Source organism: Diabrotica undecimpunctata, chromosome 1, assembly GCF_040954645.1.
Source record: "Diabrotica undecimpunctata isolate CICGRU chromosome 1, icDiaUnde3, whole genome shotgun sequence".
Taxonomy (NCBI): Eukaryota; Metazoa; Arthropoda; class Insecta; order Coleoptera; family Chrysomelidae; genus Diabrotica; species Diabrotica undecimpunctata.
In genome coordinates, this window is record NC_092803.1 from 72,919 (window position 1) to 98,461 (window position 25,543).

General features: G+C 31.8%; 3 protein-coding genes across 5 annotated transcripts in view; 2 read left to right on the top strand and 1 right to left on the bottom strand.

The window, feature by feature from the left end:
• Pgant5 (polypeptide N-acetylgalactosaminyltransferase 5) overlaps positions 1-9,996 on the bottom strand; it is a 53,060-nt gene extending 43,064 nt beyond the window's left edge. Inside the window, exons 1-2 of one of the 2 annotated variants that reach the window (XM_072533867.1) lie at positions 9,468-9,996; positions 4,843-5,085 (exon numbers count right to left, since the gene is read on the bottom strand). In XM_072533867.1, the coding sequence (XP_072389968.1) occupies positions 4,843-5,085; positions 9,468-9,682 (458 nt within the window). In that variant the 5' untranslated portion in view covers positions 9,683-9,996. The remainder of the gene's footprint in view (positions 1-4,842; positions 5,086-9,467) is intronic. The other variant, XM_072533861.1, reaches the window with a different exon arrangement.
• A 793-nt stretch (positions 9,997-10,789) lies between these two features.
• LOC140442916 (serine/threonine-protein kinase RIO3-like) lies at positions 10,790-16,933 on the top strand. Its single transcript, XM_072533879.1, has 6 exons — positions 10,790-11,281; positions 11,409-11,673; positions 11,791-11,957; positions 12,517-12,893; positions 15,791-15,970; positions 16,505-16,933. The coding sequence occupies exons 1-6, from the start codon at positions 10,933-10,935 to the stop codon at positions 16,799-16,801; spliced, it is 1,635 nt and encodes a 544-aa protein (XP_072389980.1). The 5' UTR covers positions 10,790-10,932; the 3' UTR covers positions 16,802-16,933.
• A 4,012-nt stretch (positions 16,934-20,945) lies between these two features.
• LOC140442925 (serine/threonine-protein kinase RIO3-like) lies at positions 20,946-25,166 on the top strand. 2 transcript variants are annotated; one of them, XM_072533889.1, is made up of 5 exons: positions 20,946-21,598; positions 21,694-22,014; positions 23,752-24,248; positions 24,639-24,818; positions 24,914-25,166. In XM_072533889.1, exons 1-5 carry the CDS (start codon positions 21,268-21,270, stop codon positions 25,040-25,042), a joined length of 1,458 nt encoding a protein of 485 aa, XP_072389990.1. In that variant the 5' UTR covers positions 20,946-21,267; the 3' UTR covers positions 25,043-25,166. The 2 variants fall into 2 exon arrangements, with proteins under 2 accessions (XP_072389990.1, XP_072389998.1); XM_072533897.1 differs by having other exon boundaries at positions 21,733-22,014.
• Positions 25,167-25,543: the final 377 nt, after the last annotated feature.

Sequence of the window (25,543 nt, forward strand, 5' to 3'; positions counted from 1 at the left end):
CTGAAAATTTGCACAGTTCATCTTTATACAGGGATCGGCACAAAAATCATTACTTCTATTTTTTAAGCTTACTCTGTCGATTTTTCACTTATCCATTTATAGCATTGCAAAACATTAAAATATTTAAATTATCTTTTAAAGTAAGATAACTTAAAACCCCAAAAATTGGAGTTACCTAATTATAGTACTGAGCCCACGATATGATAGATCACGTGATTATCAATTCAAAAAGGAGGGCAAATGTAGGTTATGATATGTTTGAAAGTATAATAAGGGTCAGAATATTAAATTTCAACAAAGAAATAGGGTCCAAATATGGAAGGTAGCATATAGAAGGGCTCGAAGATAAAAAAAAATAAAGAATACACAAGGAAGTTAAATGTGTCGATAGCAATTAAAGTAAACTGTATACCCAAGCTTAATAAAGTCATTCAGAGCGATGCTGGGAATATTTATATTCCACTATGCATCAACAATTTACCCATATAAATTACCATCATTCTTGTACTTATTGTGTCAAATACAAAAGAACCTTCACCAGCAAACTATAAAACAAAGCAGGGCATGAAAACAGAAATGAGGAATGGGAAACCTGTATATATATTTAGGGATTCTACAGTATTCACTGCCTTCCCTCGCTCAACCGTTTCCATCTCTCTCTGTTGTTCCATTCTCCATCGTTTAGTCCTCTCTTACTCATGGCGTCGTCTACTTCGTTCCTCCAGGATTTTCGGGGTCGTCCTCTTTTCCTCCTTCCTATGGGGCTCCATTCGGTTATTCTTTTTATCCATCTGCTGTCGCTAGCTCTTCTTACATGTCCATACCACTTTAGTCTTTTTTGTTCTATATATGTTAGTATGTCTGTTTCTATTGATGTTCTTTGCTTTATTTCGTCATTACTTCTCCTATCCATTCTTGTTACTCTGCAGCATCTTCGCAGGCATTCCATCTCTGTTGCTATTATCTTACTGCTGTTTTTCTTGTTTATGATCCAATTTTCGGCCCCATATGTCATAATACTTCGCACTAATGTTTTATAAATCTGCGTTTTTGTCTTCATATTTAGGTGTCTATCCCACCATACTGAGTTAAGTTGTCGGATTGCTGTTCTTGTTTGTCCTAATCTTTGTGTAATTTCTTCCTCTGTTGTTGCCTTTTTCGTGATTATGAACCCTAGGTATTTGAATTTATCCTTTCCTTTGATTGTTACGTTGTCATCAATCTGTAGATTTTCTATGTCTTCTTCACTTGTAGATAGGTACTCTGTTTTCGCGAGGTTAATATCTAGGCCAGCCTTGGTATATTCTTCTTGTAGTTTCTTCATCATGTAGCTGAGGAAACCTGTACAAAGCCATAAAATATGCATCCAAAGAAGTACTAGGCAAGGAGAATAAACAAAAAGTGAATAATGGTTTGATGAAGAATAATTGAAAGAAAAAACAAAGCATAGGGACATGAGACCAGGTAAGTAAAAGCAGAAGACAAACAGCTATGAAAGGAAGAGGAACAAGTCCATAAAAAAAAGGGGAGAATATATACAGAGAACTTTAAGAGTTACAAAATCTATGTAAAAGAGCAACAGTGACAAGAAAATCCTACAAGAAAATAAGCAAATGATGATTGGAATACCATTACAAAAAGGGGGAGACTATTTGGAATACAGAAACTACCACAGAATCATCTTTCTGACCACAGCATATAAGATACTGAGCAACATAATTCATGGGAGTTAAGACCATATGCAGCAAAAGTTATAAGCAAGTACAAATGTGATTTCTGTCAATAATAGACCAGATATTTTTTCTACAGTAAATTTTGAAAAAAAAAATCGAATGAAATATAAACACACACACAATCTCTAAAGTCTAACACAGAAAAAAAAAATATGGATTCAAAATGAAGTAACAGAGTCAATAGATGTGAAAAAGGAATTATGATAAGGAGGTATAGATGAGACGGAGATAAAATGAATTCAAAGAAATTACAAAAGGGATTCGAAAACGGATTACTGTAAGTGTTTAAATTGATGCCCACCTTGATCTATGCATTAACTGCAACTTTTTGCAACGGAGAGATCCGTTTTGTCCGATTTTCAAATTCTTCTTTAATTACAGTTTGGAGGTCGGAAAGAGTGAGTGGTTCTCTTGCAAATACGTGGTGCTTGACAAGGCCCCACAGGAAGAAATCATAATGGTGTCAGGTCACATGGCCGTGCGTGCCACTCAACGATTCCTCGTCTGCCTATTCATTCTCCAAAATGAACATTAAGGTACTCCCGCACACATATGCCGCGTAATGTGGCGAAGCTCCATCCTGCATGAAATGATAGATGTTCGCAAGTTTTGGATCGTTGTCCATTTCCCCAGGTAAATCTTCGGGCATTTCCAGATAACTTTGGCCCGTCAAGTTACCCTCAAAAAACTACGGCTTCGTTTCGAGAACGTTGACAGACTTATGCCGTTCCCCGTAATATTATTTCGTGATTGAACGAAGGAATTGAAGGAAGTGAAGAAAATGAAGTTTAAAGTTTTGAAATAAGTTTGAATGAACTGCCGTTTCATATTTTTTAGCATTTTTCTGATTCTCATCGTTTTTAAAACATTTTTTTCGCATAAAACAAGAATGAGTTGATCGATTCAATCGCGAAACAATACTATAAAGTTAAAGTGTGCAATGATTTCTCAAAAAATCGTGCCTACCGCAGTGAAAAATAAAGTTTCTGCAACTCTTCATGCAATTATAACTTCTGATCTACTTAAAATAAAAATCTGGTTCGACTCTAATTTACTCTCTTTTAACGTGGATAAGACAGTAGCATTATCCTATAAAGGAGCTCTTCAACCCTTGCTTCTTAATAACACCCAGATCAGTATCGTTGATTCTGTAAAATTTCTTGGTATTTTTATAGACAGCAACCTTAAATGGTCCCTTCATATCGATTTGTTAAGTAAGAAACTATCCTCAGCCTGCTATGCAATAAGATCTGTTTCGAAGGAAATGAATTTTCATCTTCCAAAATAGCATACTTTTCTTTGTTCGAGTCTCATCTTCGATATGACTTTCCTTTTTGGGGTTCTAGTACAGCTGTCCAATCTGATGTTATTTTTAAATTACAAAAAAGAGCAATACGGTATCTTTTTGGCCTTAGTAGAATAACACATTGCAAAAGTTACTTCAAAAATCACGGGATTTTAACTCTTCCGTCTCTATAAATATATTCTAGAAACTGTTTTTCCAGCAAGACCTAATCATGGCTACTCCACCAGAAATTCAAGCTTTGATGTGTACTTACCGATTCCATCCACTGAGTTAGTAAAGAAATCTATATTATATTCGACAAAAAAATTATACAACCATCTCCCTTTGCAACTTAAATCTACAACTTCTTTCCTAAAGTTCCGTAAATTTACAAAGGCCTATCTATCTGAAAGACCTTATTATTCAGTGGAAGAGTTTCTGAACGAATAAGTAAGAAATTACAGTACGTTTAGGTACAAGCAACTAAGTATTTTTATATATATTTGAGTATCACATGCAGCAGCTTAAACTTATTCGTAAACTAGATCGTAAGGTTTTATTATACAATTTGCAATTTAGTGAAATTTTGCAATGGATTGTATATTTTATTATGTTTTATTCTGTGATATTGACGATTTATGTAATTTTAGTAAATTTTAATTGTTATTGTTATTATTTTTTTTTACTTTTTGTAAGCTTTGTCCATAAAATTGTACAATTTTCATTGATAATAAAGCATATTTCTATTTTAGTCTAGTAAAACGCGTTTGAAATTTTTAAACTGAGCTCACTTACCGCGCGGTATTCAAACCTGTATAACTCCGGTAATATTGATCGAATTTACTTCAAATTTGGTGTGAATACTCTTGATGTAGTACCATATGTTTTTTTTAAGGATTTGTCATCAGCTATCCCTCATATACCTTTTAGAACCTTCAAAATACACAGATAGACTGTGGTATAACTTGAAGGATTTCTGTTAGTTTTCCATTTATTATAAGATATTTAAGCAACAGAACAATTTAACTAATAATATAGAAAATAAACTGTTATTTTGATTGTAACTAATAGTTCAACAATTCGCGTTGAAATCCAAATCTCTTGCACCGATAACCTCAACAGAAACCGACAACTTTTTAATCCACTCTCTGTAATTAATCCAAACAATAGGCTGATATTATGAATGAGTGACTTTGCAGGCAGAGGCCGATATTGCTACAGAATGCAGGTAGTTGGTTAATTCGTATGACCTTTATAATGCGTTGGATCATATAGTATCGACTTTCACTACCATGTTCAACCTCTAAAAAAAATCAGGTAATGCACAAATTGTTGGTTAAATCGAAATTCGCGTTGTTTGTTTTCAATCGGGACATTTAAATGGAAAATTGCTGCTATTAGGAACTCAAATGAGCGAGTGTGTATACAATAGGGTAATAATTCAAGTGGAAATAATAAAGCGCTTCAAGGTATAAGCTAATTTTTTGCAATGAAGTAGAAATCTTAAACCGAGGCGAATCTGGTATAAACACCAGTATTCGTAAGGTAGAGTTAAAAAAATATGTTTTTTTTTATCTTTTGAGCAGTGTATCTTGAACTGGCCCAAGAAATTGTTAATGATCGTCCTTGAACGTCCTACTACCTTGTCTTAAAAAAGAAAAGAGTACATTTGAATAAATATATATGTTGATAAAAACTGGTTTGTAATTAAACTATAAAAAAATCACCAGATCTTTTTTTCATACCTGCTATTAAACTCTTTTCTGTTATTATTTAAAACAACTAAAGGAGAATACTAATTTTGTAATGCAATTTTCTACTCACCCTTCTAATCTCACATCTGATAGCGATCTGTTTAGTGATATCATATCACTAGCTAATAAATTAAATTGATTTAATTTGAACTTCTCTTTCATTAGTGCTTCTTGCTCTGGGGGAACATGTACTGGTTTTCCCATTTCACCTACTCGACCTGAAACGGAAGGTACTACGGGTGCCGGCCGCCATCTTCGCAATGTTTTTACCGAGTATGTCCGGGATACCCCGCCAACACCGTTGTTGATGTTTCTGAAAAGAAAAAATCTGTTACATACAAGATGTACCTCATAGCATCAATAATCATATATCCTAGAGGCATTATTATACACAACATGTAAAAGTATATACTTAAAAGTTTGTAAAACAGTTATTCCAGTCTTCGGTTGTTTTAAAGGCATGGATGGCTTCTCCTGTTGACTGGAATCGCTGCCCACGCATTGAATTCTTGATCTTTGGTAACGTGAAGAAGTCGTTGGAACTTAGGTCGGAGATATACGGCGGATGGTTTAACAATTCGATGTTTTAAAGCTCCAAAAACTATATTGTCTTCTGGGCAATGTGAGCACTTGCATTGTCCTGATGTAGGATGATTCGCCGTTGTTTGTTGCTTTGTCGGAGTTTCGCGATAACTTCTGATAAACAAACGGTTATATACCAATCAGAAGTAACCGTTCTTTGATCTTCTAAGGCAATTGTTGCCACATGACCAGATTTTGACACAAAAGTTATGACCATTTTCTTTGACACACTTCGAGAACGGATCACTTTTGTTGGTTTTTCCTCATCGTGAAACACCCACACAGCGTATTGCCGTTTCTTTTCTGATTCGTTACTGATAAACGTTTTTTGAGCTTCCTTTGATAAATCGTTCCAATGTTTTTTAACACCAATTGACACGAACCCCTTTTTGCTCTTCTGTGAACAACTGATGGATCCAATGGAAAACTAACTTCGTAACACCCAGTTCTTCATGCAGGATCTTTTGGATCGAGGTCTTTGAAATGCCCAAAGTTGCCTCTATCTCTCGGTGTGTTACACAGTGGTCATCCTTAATTAGCTGACGAACCACATCAATGTTTTGCTGTGTGACTGCTGTTTTGGGTGGACCTGGCCTGGATTCGTCTCCGAGACTGGAGCGACCACTTTGAAATTCACAATACTAGTGGAAAATAGTTGACTGGTGTGATGCTTCATTCCTAAACACAGAATCCATTTGAGTGAGACATTGCTGTTGGGATAAAAATAATCATAAAGTACACTGAAAATTGAGTAAGTGTCTTTATGTTAAGTAGTATCTCTTTTTTACTATGTATATGTTATTATATGCCAATGACTGCATTACCTTGAATGAGTACTTATACCTTGGTCATCACGATGCTACAGCTCTTAAAGAGCTTCAATCTTCTCAAGAATTATGTGCTTTTCTGCTCTGTCCCTTGCATGTGTTTTTCAATTGGCAGCAATCTGTGTTCCTCCATCTATCTACCTTAGCTTTGGTATGCCCCATCTTCATATTCCCACTGGCTGAGCTATTAAAATCTTTTTTATCATGTTCTACTCTAGGGTCTGGGCTACATGTCCTGCAGATTGATTTGCTTGGTTATGTTGGTATGTTTGTAGATATTTTGTAGTTCAAAGTTATATCCACGCCTCCATATTCTGCTTTCACATACCGCTCCAAAGATTTTTTATAAAATACATATTATGTGAAACTGGGGTCTATCAATGTTCTAGAGTGTTATAAGAGTTTCTTGAGATAGGCATTTTTTATATACATACTTTGATACACTGTGATATCACCTATTTGCAATTATGATCCTCATTTTTAATTCCCCTAGATATATTAAGTATTTGACCATTTTGAAGTTTTGGTCATTAGCAATAAAATCTACTTCAACATTTCCTGCTCTCGTGTTTGGGTTAGTTTTCATCAATTTGATTTTATTTTGATTTATATGCAATCCCATTCATTCTTCTTACTCTGGTTTGTGTTATAATATCCATGTCATCAACATATGCTAAAATTTGGACTGATATATTAAATATGGTTCCCCTAGTGTCTATATTAGCATATCAAATGACTTTTTCAAGAATATGTTACAAATTGACACACTAGTGTGTCTGTCTCCCTGTCCCTTACTTATTTGTTTCAAATAAAGTTTTTTAACTGTATCTATAACCCCAATAACAGTAAAATGCAATAAAGAAAAAATCAGTTAGGTTCCAGGATACATAAATATAGACATAAATAATAAACTTATGAAACTTAGGTAAAATAGGTATCACAATTACAGGTATCTATGTTTTTTATTGTTTTCATTCAGAAGGTAAGAGAATATGACTATTCATAATTTTACAAATAAAAGCAGCTCCTGAAATATTCCACAAATACTAAATGGTGGTAATGATAGTAGTTTCTCAATATTAGTATAATCATGATTAACAACAATATTCTATGTGCACCTATGGTGAACAGCCTCTAATGTGTCAATATGACATTGAAAGTAGAGTGACCTAACTATACAACAATATTCAAAGATGGATCTTACAAGGCAACAATAAACTAAGCTAATTGCATTAATGGAAAAATACCTACAATGTCTTTATATGTCATTTTAATGGTGCCAAACCCATGTAATTTAGAAGCCTTTATGGATATTAAGTATATATATTCCACCAAGGAAAGTTTTTCATTTAAAGTAACTTCTAAGTCTTATGGAAGGGATATACTTAAGAGGTTGCTCATCAATGAAATAAGTTGTTCCAATCCTCTTCACATTTCAAGTGAAACTGATACAACAATACTTATTAACATTTAAATGAAGACCATTCCTACAACTCCAATTATTGTATAAACAATCAAGATCAGCTTGTAAGACAATTGATCTCTAAAATCACCAACAAACACCCAGAATTTCAAGTCATCAGCGAAAACTTAACACTGACCACTTAAAAAACAGCTCACGATATCATTAATTAATAAGTTAAAAAAAATACATGATGTGTGTCCTCTCTGAGGAACACCTAAAGTGACCATTACCAGTAGACCTGGTGAAAGATTACCAGTAACCTTAACTCTGACTATGATCTGAAAACAAATTTTTGATCCATTAAAAAAACTGAACATGAAATGCCACAGAAAATAATTTTACAACAAGAATTTGATGATCAACATGATCAAATGCTTTACTGTAATTGGTATATACAGTATCCACCTGCTTTTGACCCTCAATTTGCTTTATTAGTTCAGACTGACAGTAAACTAAATTAGTAGCTGTACACCTTTTTGCACAAAAACCATGATGAAACTCTGAGATAAGTCCACTGCACAAACAAGATAGCTATTAAGCTATCAAAGTATTGAATAATTTAAGTATTGCAATCTGAATGCATATACTTTGATAATTTTCAATGATTTCTCTCTAACTACATTTGAATATTGGCACAGCAAAACTCTCCTTTCAAACATCAAGAAATAGATATAAAGGTCCAAAGGTTTTTAAGAGAATTTAGGCAATCAAAAATATCAATGAGAGTGATTTCAGAGATATTATACTTTATGCCAACATTGTTATTAATGGGGATATTAGGAATCTGAAGGTTTTTAACCCCAGGGGTATACACAGTTTGAAAAACAAATTATGTGGCTGATCCCTGTAAAACATAGAATTTGGCAAACTGTGGCTAGAATGTTTATCATTAACATATTTCCAAAATTATTTAGGACTTTTTTTCAACACAGTATCTATACCTCTAACATATTGATTAATGCATTTAACTGACAAATGTTTTGAATTTTGTCCTAAGAAAATATTATAACAAATTTCATCAAATATAATAGTTGAAACATTAATATCATTGTGAGCCAAGCAATGCTGTCAATTAATAGAGAAGCTAGTCTTGAAGAATTAGATTTATTTGAGATTGTTAAACAAAATTCATAGGCAATATGACATAGACTTGAGTTCAATATAAGATCACTGGCTTTTAAAACATTTAGTTCCCTATAGCTGGAAAAATCCAAATTCAATTCCATTTCTCTCATTTGATATAGATTGACATTGATAACATTTTACATAACCAAGTGTTTGAGCAACAAAGACAGCTGGATGTTCTCCTGAACAATGAACCAATACACCCTACTCATCATTATGAAACCCATGAACCTGTCACAAAATGTAAAGCTATTCAATACAATCTTCAATCATAGAAAAGTAAGTTGATGTTTGGTCTATATATCTACTAATATTAAAACAATGACTATATTACTGGTTAAATAAAAATTAAATGTGGAACACAAGAAAGTCTAAAGTAGAATCCAAACTTGTAGGTCTGTTGAAGGTTAATATTATCTTCAACTTGGCCAGTGAACATGGCATAAGCCTAGTTGAGAAAACTACAATTGGATACACTGAAAAATAAAATAAAGACAAAAAGCTATGTGAAACAAGTTGGAAGATCAGAAAGCAACGAAAAATAAAAAGTGAAATAAAATTGATAGAAAATTAAGAACTACAATAACAACCTTATTACTCAAAAGGTGCGAATATAAGAACTAGGAGGACATCGCTTCTTTAAGAAATCATGTCGAAAGACTTTAAGATCAAAATATGAGGAAGTAAAGTACTCACCCTTCTTGAGGTTCATTTAAAGTATCTTCCTGCTCTTTTTCATTGAAAATAGGATCTTCTACTAAAGCTTCTGCATGTATATTATCAACCTTTTTACAACCACCTCCTATACAGTCGGAATAAAAGGAGAGTACCACTACATCTACCAAAAACCAGACTAAGGAGGTTATGAGGATAACCCTGCATGTATGGATTCTTAGTTTGCCGTATAACATTTTTTATTAACTTATTCAGTCCTGCACATCACACTTTTTTCCGTTAAGAAGTATCACAGATTCTGTTATTAAAAAGAAAAAAAATGTACTTAACGTCAAGAAAATGTAACATAAACATCCACGAAAAATTATTGTTTATATAAAAGTATATTTAAATGCACTTGTACATAGTCTATCAACTAAAAATGAGATCGTTTATGTTAGTTATTTGTTTAATTATCGCTCGCTTCATTTTCACATACGACCTAACATTTTACTCGGAAAAATTGTACATTTACACGTCGCACATTCTGCGAAACCACATACCTGACATCTGTCAGAAATTAAGAATGCTAAAAATTCAGGGAAGGGATATGGATTGGTCTTCTGGGTCGTGTGCTTTGACAAGTTGAAAAAATAGTGGGTTTATGGTAAACTAATAATGGTTGTTATTCAATTATATATTAGTTAAAAAGATAAGTGTATTCTAATTTTCATAAAATTGTTTGCTCGTTTAATTGATTATTCCAAAGTATTATTCAATATTTACGGTAAATACTTACCCTATTAGCACGCAACCAATATTACTTTATGTCAAATAGTATAATACCAATGAAAAAACCATGGAGTTAGAATTTAAACTCGATGGAAAAAACTCTTTATTTTATCGAATACAACTTGTTATAATTAGCATGAAATAAATAATATGATTAACTAGCTGCAAAATGCGAATAATATTAAACTTCGCACTTTTATATAACAGTGTTATAATAATATAATAAGTAATCATATTGGAGTGTATGTAATAGGAGGTAGATGAGGGTAATAATAGTCGATCTGTATCAGGTAATATATATTCTTTATGTCGATAATATATATTCTTTATCTATGATCTGTATATTAAATGTAGGCAGACAAGTAAAATTCTATTCTATACTATTCAGACACGTAACCAACAAAATTATAATTGCCAGAATGATTTCCAATCTCCGATAGGAGCGGAACATGAAAAAGAAGAAAAAGTAAAATTTTTATTAATGTTCTAATGTTTTTAGAAATGTTAACTATCTGTTCAATTTGGACTGGCTAAATACCATTGACGAGACCTTCACGATTGACAACTACAGAAGAAGCTTTGAAAAGGGTACAGTTGATCTGTCAAAACTACACAACTTGCTTTATATTGCACAAGATTAATTAATTTTTTTGAAAACAGCTTTAATACAGTATTTTATTCTTATCACAACCAAAGTAACATTACACAAAACAACATGTCGTGTCCATGGGCAAAAATTGAGAAACCAGAACCAGTAAATTTGGAAGAAATAATGTCTGAAGAAGTCGCCAGAGAACTGCAAGCCAAAGAAGACAAAAAACTTAATCGAGAAGTTAACGAACAGTTAGAAAATGCTGAACAATTACCTACTGATATTCCTTCTGATATTTTAAAAGCTCTGTCTGATGATGCGTTTGATAGCGATGAAACTATCGCAAAGATGCTCCAGATGCAGTATGATAAGGAGTATGATGATCAATTGAAGAGAACGGAAGAAAAGTTTAACGGGTCTTCGAAAGTGTCGATATCATTTGATAATTATAGAAGAGCTCCTCTCAATGAGGGTAAGTTGTCATAGTCTATTTATGCCTATAAAGATGTATCTAGCATAAACCATTTTTTTGATACAAACAGTTGTATTTATGTGAGATAAATATTAATATAATTTAGGTTTTATTTGTTGATTTGCAGATTTCATTAGTGATTCGGAAGAAGAAGAAATTGTAGATGTCAGGGAAAGGAAATGCTGGGATCGATTTGAAAGTTTAGAACGTGAATTTGCTTCCATACCACAGTGTGGTTATAAAGTTCAACCAGATGGACAGATGGTAACAAAACACGATGTAGTGATGAGTGGAAGGAAGAATGCTTGTAAGCTGTTGTCATTTCCACCTGAATTTCAAACAGGGGATGGAGAAAATTTTGATTTGAAGTTATCTAATAAAGTTTTTAATAGGTACATATATATTTTTATCTAACTTTCTTATTCTTTATGGCATAAGAAAATGTTTAAGCTTTTTATGATTGCTGTAATTGTTTTTTCAATATTCAATATTATTGTATAATTTTTTAGTTTAAAGATGTACTCTAAGCATGAACAGGCTAGAAGACACAAGGTGCATGATAAAAAAGAAGACCAAGCCACTGCCGAATTTGGTGTGGATGAGTTTACTCGTCTTCTACTGTATAAGATGATCAACAATCAACTTTTAGAAAGGGTCAATGGTGTCATTAGTATAGGTAAGTTTAATACCAAACATTTGGCTCTATAAGAAACATATTTGTTTTTTTTTTTTTATTCACTTATGTTCATGTTCACAAAGTTGTATCTGCAAATAAAAAATGGTTTTTTCTTCACATTTTCATCTTTTAGTGATAGCACTATAGTATTAGTACAGTTTTCTATAATGTTCTGTACCAAGGCTTTATATTTCTCACAAATTGTGCTGTTTATTATTCATATTATAATCTTTTATTGAGTTCAAGCAACATACTATATGATTAAATTTAAAGTGGGCATTTCATTGTTAATGAGTTTGGTAGACTTGCACATATCTGCATATCTGTTTAGATCAAAAAATTGGCTAGAAACCTCGGCCAAAGTCATTTTTACTGATAATATTAATTTTCCTGAAATTCTTGGTTCATACAGCTTTATATTTTACATGACAATGTTGTAAAATGTTTCTTCTAAATTCGTTTTAATAGCTTTATCCAATTTTGGTAGTGTTGCATTAACAATTCTCATTTTAAAATGTCAATTATAAACTTTAAAGCTTTAAAAACTTATGATTTGTAGGTAAAGAAGCAGTAATTCTCCATGCAGATTCAGACCCTTCATTTCCATTTGACAGTAACTTGCCAAAAGAATGTGTGATAAAAATCTTTAAGACTACACTGTCTGAATTCAAACAAAGGGATAAGTACATCAAAGATGACCACAGATTCAAGGACAGGATAGGAAAACAAACTGCTAGGAAGACTGTCTATATTTGGGCTGAAAAGGAAATGGCCAACTTGATGAGACTTCAGAAAGCAGAAATACCTTGCCCAAAAGTAGTGACACTTAAGAATCATTTGTTAGTGATGTCTTTTATAGGAGAAAACCACAGGCCTGCTCCAAAATTGAAGGATGCTGTCATGTCAGATGCTGATTACATAATTGCGTATGAACAGGTACTATATTTTTGCATAATACAAATGAATCCTATCAAATTAATATTTAGGAATAGTATAAAATGATCATAGCTATTAAAAAATAGACAAAAGGTATGAAAAGTTACAAGATGAAATAAAGGTTATATAACAAAAGATAGTTTAAATTGTTTAGCTTCATGTGCACCACACTGATGCACAAAATGTTTTTATTACTGATCATGTGTACCAATTTGGCCCACAGTTTTATTGTGTTTAAATGTGGCCCCTGTATGTTTGGTCTGAGACAAAAGAAGTGTATCAATGCTTTGGGGCTAAATATGTTAATATATTGTCTAACAACATCTTGAGATGCAAGGGCATCTCAAACTTATTTGTACTGTGCCACCCTTGGAACTTTGTCATTATTTTATGACGCCCCTCAATCTAGCATCCAAAAATACTGACCAATTCTAGTTTTTATTTAAATATTTATCTAACTGGCTGACTAATGAGAAGTATGTGTTTACTTTTCTGAGCATAACTTCTTGTTGTTTATTACTGCAACTGTGGAAAAACTTGTTTTGCACAAATACGAAGTTGCAAAATGTTTAATACAGTGCTGATGGTATGATATTTATGGGAAATTGAGCTCCAAAATTCAAACAGTTGGTCCTTAACATATTGAATTTTTAGGCTGGAATCACAGTCAACTCTATTAGTTGTTCTTATTCCTTTGTTGAAGGTGTCGATGGTGTGAGTGACTAGAAATCCAGTCATATAGCTCCAGATTATTAGGAAAATATTTTTATAGTGTTCTCTTAACATTATTAAAGGGAGATCGAGGATATCTATGAATTTTTCTTATAAAGCAGGTAAACAGTCAATTACTTGATTTTATAATTTTCTCTTTCATAAGAGCAATTGCTGAAACAAAACTTTAAATTCTTCACAAAGCTTATGGAAATGTTTTGATTTCACAGGTAGTGTCTTAAGGTAGTTCTCCACTTTAATAATGCTATCTTGAGAAACCTAATTGGGGTGTAATGTTCTTTGCTGCTTAGGACCCTGTATGTATAATAAATGTGTTCATTTTTTACTTGTAGCCTTGGTTTTTGTACAAGAGCTTTTAATCCTCCATGCTGTCCAGACATCACTTGGGCATTTGAATTGAAAATCTTAAATAAATCAGTAGCTTTACCAGTTTAGCATACTTTTTTGCAAAGCAACAAATGTTCACATACATTTGTTTCTTGTATGTAACATATCAATTGAGCATCGTCCTTACTATCAGTAGCCTTATCCAGTTGAATGGCAAATAAATCTGAAAGTTCCCCCACAATTTGCTCACTAATATCTTCTATCATTTCGTGAATATGGCAACTAATTGTATTGTTTGAAAGAGGTACATTTTTTATTTCTTTAGCTGTCGATTATCTAATCATTACTGATACAATACAACTGTTAGAAGTAAGATGAGTTCCTCAGTAATAAGATGTGGTTTCTTACATTTGGCAACACAATGAGCTATGTAGGAGGTGAGCAATGCCTTTTTTACAAAAGTCTTTCTGCTTACCTTTTAAATGAGTGTGCATTGATTCTAAATGCCATTTTAGTTCATTAGGAAGCATACTTTCAGTTGCCAGCGCTTTGTGACAAACAACACATTGGGGAAGTTTTACATCCCCTTTAGTAATGCAGATAAATCCAAAATTCAAATAGTCATCATATTTCCTATAATTCATCTGTTACTTAAAGTTACACTCCTGCTTTCACCTGAGTCTTTATTTCATTTTCTATTTTTTTTTTAATATCCGTAGTCAATATCAAAACTCCGCTTTTGTAATTAAACAAAACAAAAGCTTGACTGCGACGGTCCTGAGACAATGCGGCGGCGCCACAGGGCGTCGCGACGCACAATTTGGGAAGCTGTGTCTTAGATAATATTTTAAAGATCTAGTTTTTTTACCATCCGAGTTAGTTAAGTTGACTCAACTAACAATGCAAAACATAAGCTCATGCTTTAGAATTGGAGGAGAAAACTCTACATTATTTGACATTAACAATGGTCTAAGATAGGGGGATGCTTGTTGGAAATATATGTTGGCTTCTAAGAACCTCTGAAATATCTAACAAAGAATTCACATATCTTGGATCGCTAGTAAACGTAACAAACACGACAAACAACAAAATAAAAAGACCATAGCCATAGCAAACAGAACTGTTCATGGTCTCCAGAAACATTTAAAAAATAGGAATATAAAATGTGAAGTAAAGCTTAATATATACAAGACCTTAATAAAACTGTCTTTGATATATGGGGCTGAAACGTGGACCTTATCTCAAAATGATAAAAGACTGCTAGGTATTATTATTAAATGGACTGGACACATTGCTAGGATGTCAGATCGCGAATACAAGAAGAGATTAACATTTTCAAAACCAGAGGGCACAAGAAGTAGAGGATGACCATGAAGGAGATGGATTGATGCTGTGGAAAAAGACCTACAGATTCTAAGGGTCAGAAGATGAAGGGAAGTTGAAAGAAATCGACAGGTGTGGCGACTTATTTGTGAGCAGGCCAAGGTCCACAATGGATTGTCGAGCTACATATGATCTTGATGAATATTTTTGTTATTTTACCTCCTTATATATCTTGACATTGTAAAACCAGCAGCAGAAAATGACAATTGTTAATCACATTTTGTTCTTTATACAAAAAGTACATTTTTTAAGTTTTACAGCACAGGTTTTTTAAAATCTACATAAAATATATTCTGTTTTGATATTTCAAAACAAAAGTTTGTTAGCGATTCATTTTTATTTCTGGTATATTATTTTATTTTATTTACTTAAATAATATCTGTCCATGTTTGGTTGATGCTATAATAATTACTGCACTTTTAACTTATTGAAGCAACTTCTGTTTAATTTTTTAGGTTACCGGAAATATGAAGGCTCTCTATGACAAGGCAAATTTAATACATGCTGATCTATCAGAATATAACATCTTATGGTACCAAGACCAATGTTATTTTATTGATGTTAGTCAATCTGTAGAACCTAGCCATGAAAATGCATTCCACTTTTTGTACAGAGATTGTACGAATGTGACAAAAGTATGTAATATGTTTATTATTTTTTGTAAATCTAAAATACTCTATTTGATAGTTGTGACTGTATACATTCAGCACCTTTTATCTGTTGTTCTCCCTTGATGGACAAATGCAGTGATGCAATGATGTTAATATCATGGAAAAATGTAATTTACTAGTAGCTCAAAATAAGTACACTAAAAACGAAATTGCACATAGACATACTAATTTTAAATGACTATGCCCTGAATGTGTCTCTTCCTTATTTATAATAAAACTTTTGAAATTTCATTGCAATAGGCTCGACCTACGTTAATTTTAAATTATCTGTTTAGAAGGGAAAAAATTAAGTTAATGTGTTAACAAATTAGGTTAACTAATGGCATCAGAAAAACAAGATCTGTATAGGTACTTCTAATATGTTTGCTCAATCCTAATTGTTGTGCTATATTATGTTTTGATATTGTTGATACTTATTTTTCTTCTATTTCTGACTATTTCATTGCTTTTCGGCTTTTCTGCTTTTGGCATAAGTAAATATTTTGTTTTTTGTTTTAGTTCTTTTCAAAGAAAGATGTACCAGATGTTGCTACCCCTGACGAATTATTTACTTCCATAACAGGCTGTGATTTTAGAGACCAAATTGCTCTTGCTAATATAAGAGAATCCTTCAAAATGAAACCACATCTAGTTGATAAACCCGGAATAGAACTAAGTTACAATTTTAACACTGCTTGGGAGAAGACGAAAGTAGGAGAAATTTCTCCTGTAGTATCTGAAGTAGATTTGAATATTAAGAAGGTCATATCTGCTATACCAGATGATATATCTTTGGTGGAACCACCTAAAGCGTAATTTTTGATTTGGTTCAGGGAGGAAATAGAAAAAACAAAAAGGAATTTACCATCTAGACGTTGATACATATTTTTAAATATTGTGTGAATACTCATTTGTGTTTTTTATGCAATAAAAGGGATTTTACCAATAGTCGTTTTTTCCAACAGTTGTTACATATTTTGCCTGGCAAATAGGTCCCGGGTCTAACCAAGAGTAATGAATTATTCACATGACTTTGCGATAGTGTTAACCTTCAAAAGGATACTGTCAAAATGTCATGTCGCTCAGATTATTATTTACCGAGTTACATTCGTTAAAGTGACGCTACTTTTGTGACTTTTATAAACAATGGATTCAAAGTAATTTGGTGTGTTGACTTATCACTGTTATTAGATGGAAACAAATACCGTCCAAACTGAGCAATGGCCCAAAAAATGTTACCGGGACTCTTCTTCATCTATTACAGTTATTAAACGATGGTTTGCAAAATTTAAACGCAGTCGTACCGACACCTGTTGATTTATTGTCATGTTTTATGTTATATATTATTGTTTTATATATTTTAATAAGTGTAGATACTGTATTTTAAGTGTAATTGTTATTTTTATCATATATGAATGTTATAAATTGAGTAATTTTGTATGTATTAGGGCTTTCCCTATTTTTGAATCAATAAACTTCTTCTTCTTCTTCCTAATGTAATGCTGAATGTTCTGAAAGGCCATATGAAAATCGAAAAGCTGAAAGTTATGGAAAACCACAAAGTGAAGTTGCATTTATCTATTTTTTTCGAACAGACATTAGTCTGTTAGGTTAGTAATATAAATAATATAGATAATTAATATAAAAAAAATACCAAAGAAAGTCTATTTATTGAAATAGATTATATAAATTATAATTTTAAAAAGAAATATTGGACACATTTGGTTCCAGTGAAGATAGCCTCAAACCTCAAATGAGTTTGACAGAAGGTAATATCGGTGCCTCGGTGCAAAGAATATAGAAGAAGCGTCTATATTCTTTGATCGGTGTTTGGCAGTGTTGAAATTTACATTACAAATGAAACATATGCAATCAAAAGCAATAAGATATTTAAAAATTAATGCTTTAGAATTACCAAATAAAAAAGAAAAAGTAAATAGTTTTAAAAGAGTTTTTAAAACTACATAGTAAAATGCATTGAGTTAGATTCTAACTCGATGGTAAAATGTCAGTATAAATAAGTTAAAAAGACAACACAATCTGGCAACTGGTGGTTTAACCAAGAATGTAGACCAATGAGGTATATTCGCGAGGAACCGCAAAGTGGGCGACGCCTGGTGGTAGATTTCAAAAGCATCCACTTTGGGAAAACCTTGAAATTGTCATTATTTTGTATATATATTAGCGACCGGTTTATACTGTAATTAACAATGACTTCGGGTTCAAAAACCTATTGTAGTGTTCCTCAATGTTCCTCCTATTATAATTCACAAAAAAAATTCCATACATAAGTTTCCGCTGGACGAGAATATGAGAAAAGTTTGGCAATGCATTTTGCGAATTGACAAACTTATAACCAAGTACATGACTGTGTGCAGTTACATTTTACTGAGAACGATTACTTTCCAAGTGTTATGTTTTAATATATTTATACTTAATTTACTTTATAGTAACACCTGAAACTAAATTTAGAAGACTAAAGACAAATGCTGTTCCATTAGCTAAATTGCCCCTACGGTCTCATGAAGTTATTAGTAGAAAACGTAAGGTGTAATTTACAAAATATAACGTGGCCAGCTCCAAAAACTGCCTCACCCTAAACTAAAGATCTCTGCCGATCTTGCAACCATAATTAAGATAATGTAAATTTTACTTCCCGTGTTTCAGACATACTGTAGAAAAAAAATATATTATTTTTATTCAGGTTTGGGAGTCAATTGCCGTATGTATAAAGTCGAATCACAAACAAATAAACTTTGAAGAACGTACTCCAACTTTTACTTTGGCAAAACACACGTGTAAATGATTTATATTAAACGTTTTATAGCTTAGAGATCAAATGACAAAATGATTTGTTTTCCCGAAGTTATCGTCCATCTTTGAAATCTTCAGAGCTCACTGTCGGAATTGGCTATTGCGAGTAGGAATAGACGCAAATTGCTAACCTATCAAAAAAGAAGAAGATTGCCAAAAAAAATTTCTATTAATTAACTGCAAATAATATCAAAAGAAACAAATATTAATTCATTCGTGTTTTATATAAATTGTAAAATTGCAGAATCCATAAAATAATATAATAAAAAACAGGTGTGGCAGTCCAGTGGGACTGCCGGTAGAAGTTATACTTCTATACACGCGTTCGCTGTTACAAATTTTTATGGGAGTCAATCTGCACAATCATTACATATGTAATGCTATAGGTAAGAGAGAGCAGAAAGAGAAACGGAATAAGGTATATGGTGCATCTTTTGCTGTATATAAACAACGTTTGACTTGTAATAGGAGGATTTCATCAAAATATAATATTTTGATGAAAATGTATATTTTAATTTTCATATATGTATGAAAAGAGTTGAATGCAAAAAAATTTTTTTACACATACTCTGCAGTAAAATTCATTGTTTATTTTGTTATTAATATAAAAATACAATACACTGCAACATAATAATTCAATATAATAATACAATACAAATTAAAATGCAATAGTCATAAGTATTTAAAAATGACAATATACATAACTTACTTACGCATATAACTTCAAAAACTGAGCAATGAATCATCATCATCATCATTTTGGCTTTACAACCCTGTGTGGGTCCTAGCCTCCCCAAGAATTTTTCTCCAGTCGTCCCTATCCATCGCCTTCCTCCGCCAAGCACATATTTCCATATTTCTCATGTCTTCATCGATGTTATCTAGGAATCTTGTTCTGGGTCTTCCTCTTCTTCTTTGACCAATAGGTCTATCAAGGAGCGTTTTTCTAGCTGGGTCGGTTTGCTCCATCCGCATTACATGGCCTACCCACCTCAGACGTCCTATCTTTATGTGTTTTACGATATCTGGTTCCTGGTATATCCTATAGAGTTCGAAGTTGTATCGTCTTCTCCAGACACCATTTTCATTTACCGCTCCATAGATGCGCCTTAGTATTTTTCTTTCGAAACATCCTAACATGTTTTCATTGCTTTTTGTTAAAGTCCAGGTTTCTGAACCATATGTTAGGACTGGGCGTATTATTGTTTTGTAGAGTTTTACTTTTGTATTTCTTGATATTGAGCAATGAATCGCTGTTGTAAAATTTTTATTCTAAACTCCATTAAAAATTTGTAAAATCGTTATTTTTATATAGATAAACAAAAGTATCATTTTTAATCCTACCCTATTATCGAATTTTTCGTTTCCAACAATAATTTTTTCAAAACAATTTTTTTTTTTTTTTTTGGAACGGGTTAGAGTATTTTTTATATACACCTGTTTGTAAAAATCTGTTCAAAATACATTTTATTGTTTTAAACACAGTAATTAATATTTATATCGCAGTGCTCATGCCAACTTCGGGTTTCATGCAGACCACGGTTCTAAATCATCTGCAAAGTGTCTACTGCATGCACAATATGTATTCTTAATTCTTTTTTGTCTTATGTCAATAGCGTGCTTCTTATTCTAGGTCAGAGCCGGACTAGGTTACTACATTGTTATATAAAGGCTTTACATGTTCAAAACTGACTTAACAATAGCTGAATAAAAGAAAATTTAAACAAAAAGATACATCAATCTTACTTGCAAAAAATATTTTTTAACTCTTAAAGTTTAGCTCTTGAAGTTAAAAAATAAAAAACTAGTTTACGAAAAAATATATCGAAAACAATAGAATAAAAATTGGAACAATAGAGGCAAGTTCTTGGAGAAAAATAATTAAAACTTAGTAGGACAAAAACAGTGTAACTAGAATGTTCATTTAAAGATAGAGTTACTACTAAAAATAAGAGGATAATTTTGGATCATGAAATGAATAGCGAAAAATTCCAAATATATCATATCTCTGGAGTTTTGTATTCTTGTGTACTCTGGTGACGTAACTCAAGCATCCCCACCCCAGTCGGAAGAGGTAACCGTAGTAAGTCTACGAACCGTGAACTCAACCCATATAACATATACATTATAAAGAAATGGCAACACTGCCAACGCAATATTTCGTTTTGTGAAACCAAGTCATAAGATAAGCACAAAATATTGCTTTATGATATGAATTTATATTTATGAATTTCAAAATTTCTTTATATTGCACAACAATGAACAATGCCTAATCATATAATATTTCTATTTCTATGAAAACGATTCGAACGCGGTATAGAGGTGTGTGATGTGAACATACTATTTATTGCCTTAAAACTTGATTGTTCTTAGTTTAGTATTAGGTAGCTTAGCCACCGAACAACTGGCTTAGCTTAGTAAATTAGCATAGTATTTGATAGTATATTCAAAGCATATATTCTTTATCTATGATTCAAAGTATTAGTGCCCAAAGCAATATGACGTCTCCATGGGCAAAAATTGAGCAACCTGATCCAGTAAATCTGGAAGAAATCCTATCTGAAGAGGTAGCCAGACAACTGCAAATCAAAAAATACAAAAAAATGACTCAAAAGAATAATGAAGACTTAAAAACTGCAGTAGAATTACCTGATTGTCTAAAAACTGTGTTTGATAATATTTGTGATAGTGAAGAAGCTTTGGTCAGGATGCCGCAGACCCATTATGATGACCATAAAGTAAAATTAAATAAATCTTCTACATTGCTTTATAATTCTGGAGAAGATTCTATTAATGATGGTAAGTTGTAAATTACTTAATACTCAATCTATTAATTGCTATTAAGCCAGGATACCACTTTAAAAGTTGCTGTAATGCTTTTCCTTTATTACTAGATTTCGTTAGTGATTCTGATAATGAAGAAGAAATTTTAGATGCTAATGAAAGAAAATTCTGGGATAGATTTGAAAATTTAGAACCCGAATTGGATTTAAAACTACAGTGTCTTAACAAAGTTCCACATAAAAGACATACGAATGATTATGAAGTGATGAGTGAAATACAAAGAGTCTCAAGATTGAAAATATTTCCACGTAAGCATTCAGGGAAAACCAGTAAAACTATCGAATGCTGCCCAGAAAAGTTAACATATGCTATACTTTATAAAATGATAGAAAAACAACTTTTGAAAAGCATTAATGGTATTATTGGTGAGGGTAAGTTTAGTATGACAAATTTCGATTTTCAAAAAACAATTTTATTCAAATTTACTGATTAGTTGAATATTTAATGTACAATATTCTAAGTACTAATTAAGTTAAAAAGTTATTTTTAATCTTACATCATATACAATTATTCATTATTTTGTCATATTTTTTTATTCTTATAATCTATCTTTGATAAATTTATGTTTAGGTTAGGTTTTGCAGCTGTTAACACTTTCAAATAATAACACTGATTTGACAAGTAATAATATGTATAGTTCTATATAATATATTGGGGCATGCTTTAAAAACTCACACAACTGACACTTATTTATTTAAATTATTACTTTGAAAAATCATGACAATACATAGTTTTCATGAATTTGGGGGTTTGCCAGAACATTTCAAACAATATTTTCAACCCAAAACCTCATATTTAAATCTAAAAATGGCCAATTTTTGAATTATGACATTTAACCCTAGATATATTCCAGATATTCAAATATGAAGCATATTTTATATGTGGTGTCACCAGGGTATTATAGAGTTTTATAATTGTGCTTATTCTGAAACTTTTGCTATTTCTAATGACAAAACCGAAAGCATGATAAGCTCTGTTAGTTATTTCATAAAAGTGTATATTCAACTTCATGTTGATTTGGAATTTAAGATCCTTCATAACACTCACTCTCTCAACTTGATCATCATTAATATAATAATGTTCAATAACACTATTGAGTTTTCGCGTATATGAAACTGCTGCACACTTTTTAACATTAAGAGTCATTTTTGAATTGTTAAACCATTGAATAACTGATCTTAGATCATTTTGCAATTTGACTGCATCTTTCTTATTAGAGATTGTTTTAAAAAGTTTAAAATCATCGGCATACATTAAGCTGTTACAAGATTTAATACAGTCTGGCAAGTCGTTAATAAATAAAATAAAGAGCAATAGTCCTGGTTTGCTCCCCTGTGGGACTCCTGAGGATGACACATATTGGTGAGAAAAGCAATTACCTACTTTTACTGTATTCTTTCTATCTTACAAATAAGATTTTAATAAATTAATAGCTTTTCTTGAGAAACCAACCTGTACTAGTTTATTTAAAAGAATACAGTGATTTACCTTATCAAATGCTTTTTCACAATCAGTATACAGAACGTCCAACTATTATCCTGCCTCAATAGCATTAGCAATATGTTCAGAGAGAAGACAGAGATTAGTTACTGTTGACTTGTCTCTTACAAAACCATGCTGGAATTTACTGATTTTACTCTTAACATGCTCATATATATCATCATAAAAAATACTTTCAAAAATCTTAGCAATACTATTTAACAGGCTGATAGGCCTGTAGTTTTGAATGCCATTTTTTTTATCTTTTTTATATATTGGAGAAATTGTTGCCACTTTTAAAATATCTGGAAAATATTCCTGTTCAATCGACATATTAAACAAAAACGCTAGAGGTTTAGTAAGTTTTTTAATACTATTTACATCTAATTCTGTGATATATTTAAAGGTAAAAGAACCCCACTCAGTACTTTGAGAATGACAATGTGTGCAGTCAAATGTATCATACACTCATGCAGAATATATAGCAAAGGCACTCGCAAATATATTATGGACTAGCTTACCCAGCAAACTTCAAATGGCCTTAAAATTAATCAATATTCTGTAAAAAGTTCAATAACAATCGAGCTAATACATGTGGCAAAAGCTATAATCTAACAAATGATTTTTAGGTAGGGAATCAATAATCCTTCATGCCAATTCAGATCCCTCATCCTTTTTGGATTCTAACTTGCCTCAAGAATTTGCCATAAAAGTCTATAAAACAATCCTATCTGACTTCAAAGAATGTGAAAAATTTGACGAATCAGATCATATATTTCCGCACAGAAAAGGAGGACGAGCTTCTGAAAGGATTAGAAGTATTTGGGCTGAGAAGGAAATGATCAACCTGATGCTAACGCAAGAGGCTGTAATACCCTGCCCAAAAGTAGTAACACTTCGAAACCATGGAAGACAAGTTTCCACAAGGAATATAAGTATTTGGGCTGAGAAGGAAATGACCAACTGGATGCTAATGCAAGAGGCTGGAATACCTTGCCCAAAAGTAGTAACACTTCGAAAACATGTATTGGTGATGGAGTTTATTGGAAAAAACCAAATACCTGCTCCAACATTAAAGCATGCTAGAAATTTGAAAGGCATTGATTGGAGAAATGCTTATAATCAGGTAATGTATTGCTATATATTGTAACATATAATCAATTTTAGCTTTAATTTAATAAATAATAATAAATATAATATATCAATGGTTAACTATAAAAACCTTATAAGTCAAAATTTACAACTTTAGGAGAGCAAAAAAACTTCTAGTACCTACATATTTTTTCTTTCTGAGGATATATTTAAATATTACTTTGGAAAAAACATACCAAAACATAGTTTTCATGAATTTGGGTTTTCCCAGAACATTTGGAACAATATTTTCAACCCCAATCCTCATTAATAATGTCCAATTTTTGACTTATTAAATTTTGACATTTAACTGTCAAAGTACAAATTTGAAAAATTGTGTGTAATGTTACTTAATTTTATTGTAAGTCTAACAATATTCTTTTAGGTGATTGAATATATGAAAATTCTTTTTAACAAGGTAAATTTGGTACATGCAGATCTAACCGAAGATAATATATTATGGTACGAAGACAAATGCTATTTTATTGATGCCAGTAAATGTGTAGAGAGTAGCCATAAAAAAGCAATATTATGTTTATATAGAGATTGTATCAATATAACAGACGTAAGTAGTGGTAATTTTCCTCACTGTTTGTGGGAAAAAACTGCATAGTTTACACAAAAATAACATAATCACCAAAAATAATGTTTTTTTTTTAGTTTTTTTCCAAGAAAGATGTGGCCAGAAAGATACCAGATGTGGCCACACCAAATGAGCTGTTTTGTTTTATAACAGACTTTAATTTTCACGACAGGGTTGCTCTTCCTGAAATAAAAGAATCTTTATAGTAACGTTAGAAGTGTCTTTAAATTTTATTGTTTGGCTGTGAAAGTGCTGTTGTAATTATTTTTCACCTGAAAAGCTATTTATTAGGTTTAGTATAATTTTGTTCAATATATTTTGCATTTTTAATTTTGTGTATTTTATTTGACTTTGAATATTTCTATTAATATATGTATGTATATACAGGGATGAGTACCTAAGAACCGGCAAAATAACGCAAAAGATAGAAAACATAATACATTGTGAAATAAAAAGAGATGAAAGTAGTAGAGGTGAGAAATTATCGATATAAACCTATAATTTACTTTACATTACATTAGAATTATCGAAAATTTCCCACCTTTAGATGTTAGCTTATGAGCTGGTTGACTTCAGTCATAGTAATATGTATCACGTAATGTAAGTAAAAACAGTTTATAAGTATGAATATTTTTTTATCCAAAATTAAAGTATTGATCAATAATAAACTATGATTTGAGACGCCGCATACATTCTTCTCAATACAG

Excerpts from the sequence above, each read along its gene's own strand:
- LOC140442925 (XM_072533889.1), top strand. The coding sequence starts at position 21,268 with ATGATTCAAAGTATTAGTGCCCAAAGCAATATGACGTCTCCATGGGCA. Across the intron at positions 24,249-24,638 it reads GGAGAAATGCTTATAATCAG|GTGATTGAATATATGAAAAT; the intron begins GTAATGTATTGC and ends ATATTCTTTTAG. Across the intron at positions 24,819-24,913 it reads ATTGTATCAATATAACAGAC|TTTTTTTCCAAGAAAGATGT; the intron begins GTAAGTAGTGGT and ends TTTTTTTTTTAG.
- LOC140442916 (XM_072533879.1), top strand. The coding sequence starts at position 10,933 with ATGTCGTGTCCATGGGCAAAAATTGAGAAACCAGAACCAGTAAATTTG. Across the intron at positions 11,674-11,790 it reads TCTAATAAAGTTTTTAATAG|TTTAAAGATGTACTCTAAGC; the intron begins GTACATATATAT and ends ATAATTTTTTAG. Across the intron at positions 12,894-15,790 it reads ACATAATTGCGTATGAACAG|GTTACCGGAAATATGAAGGC; the intron begins GTACTATATTTT and ends TTAATTTTTTAG.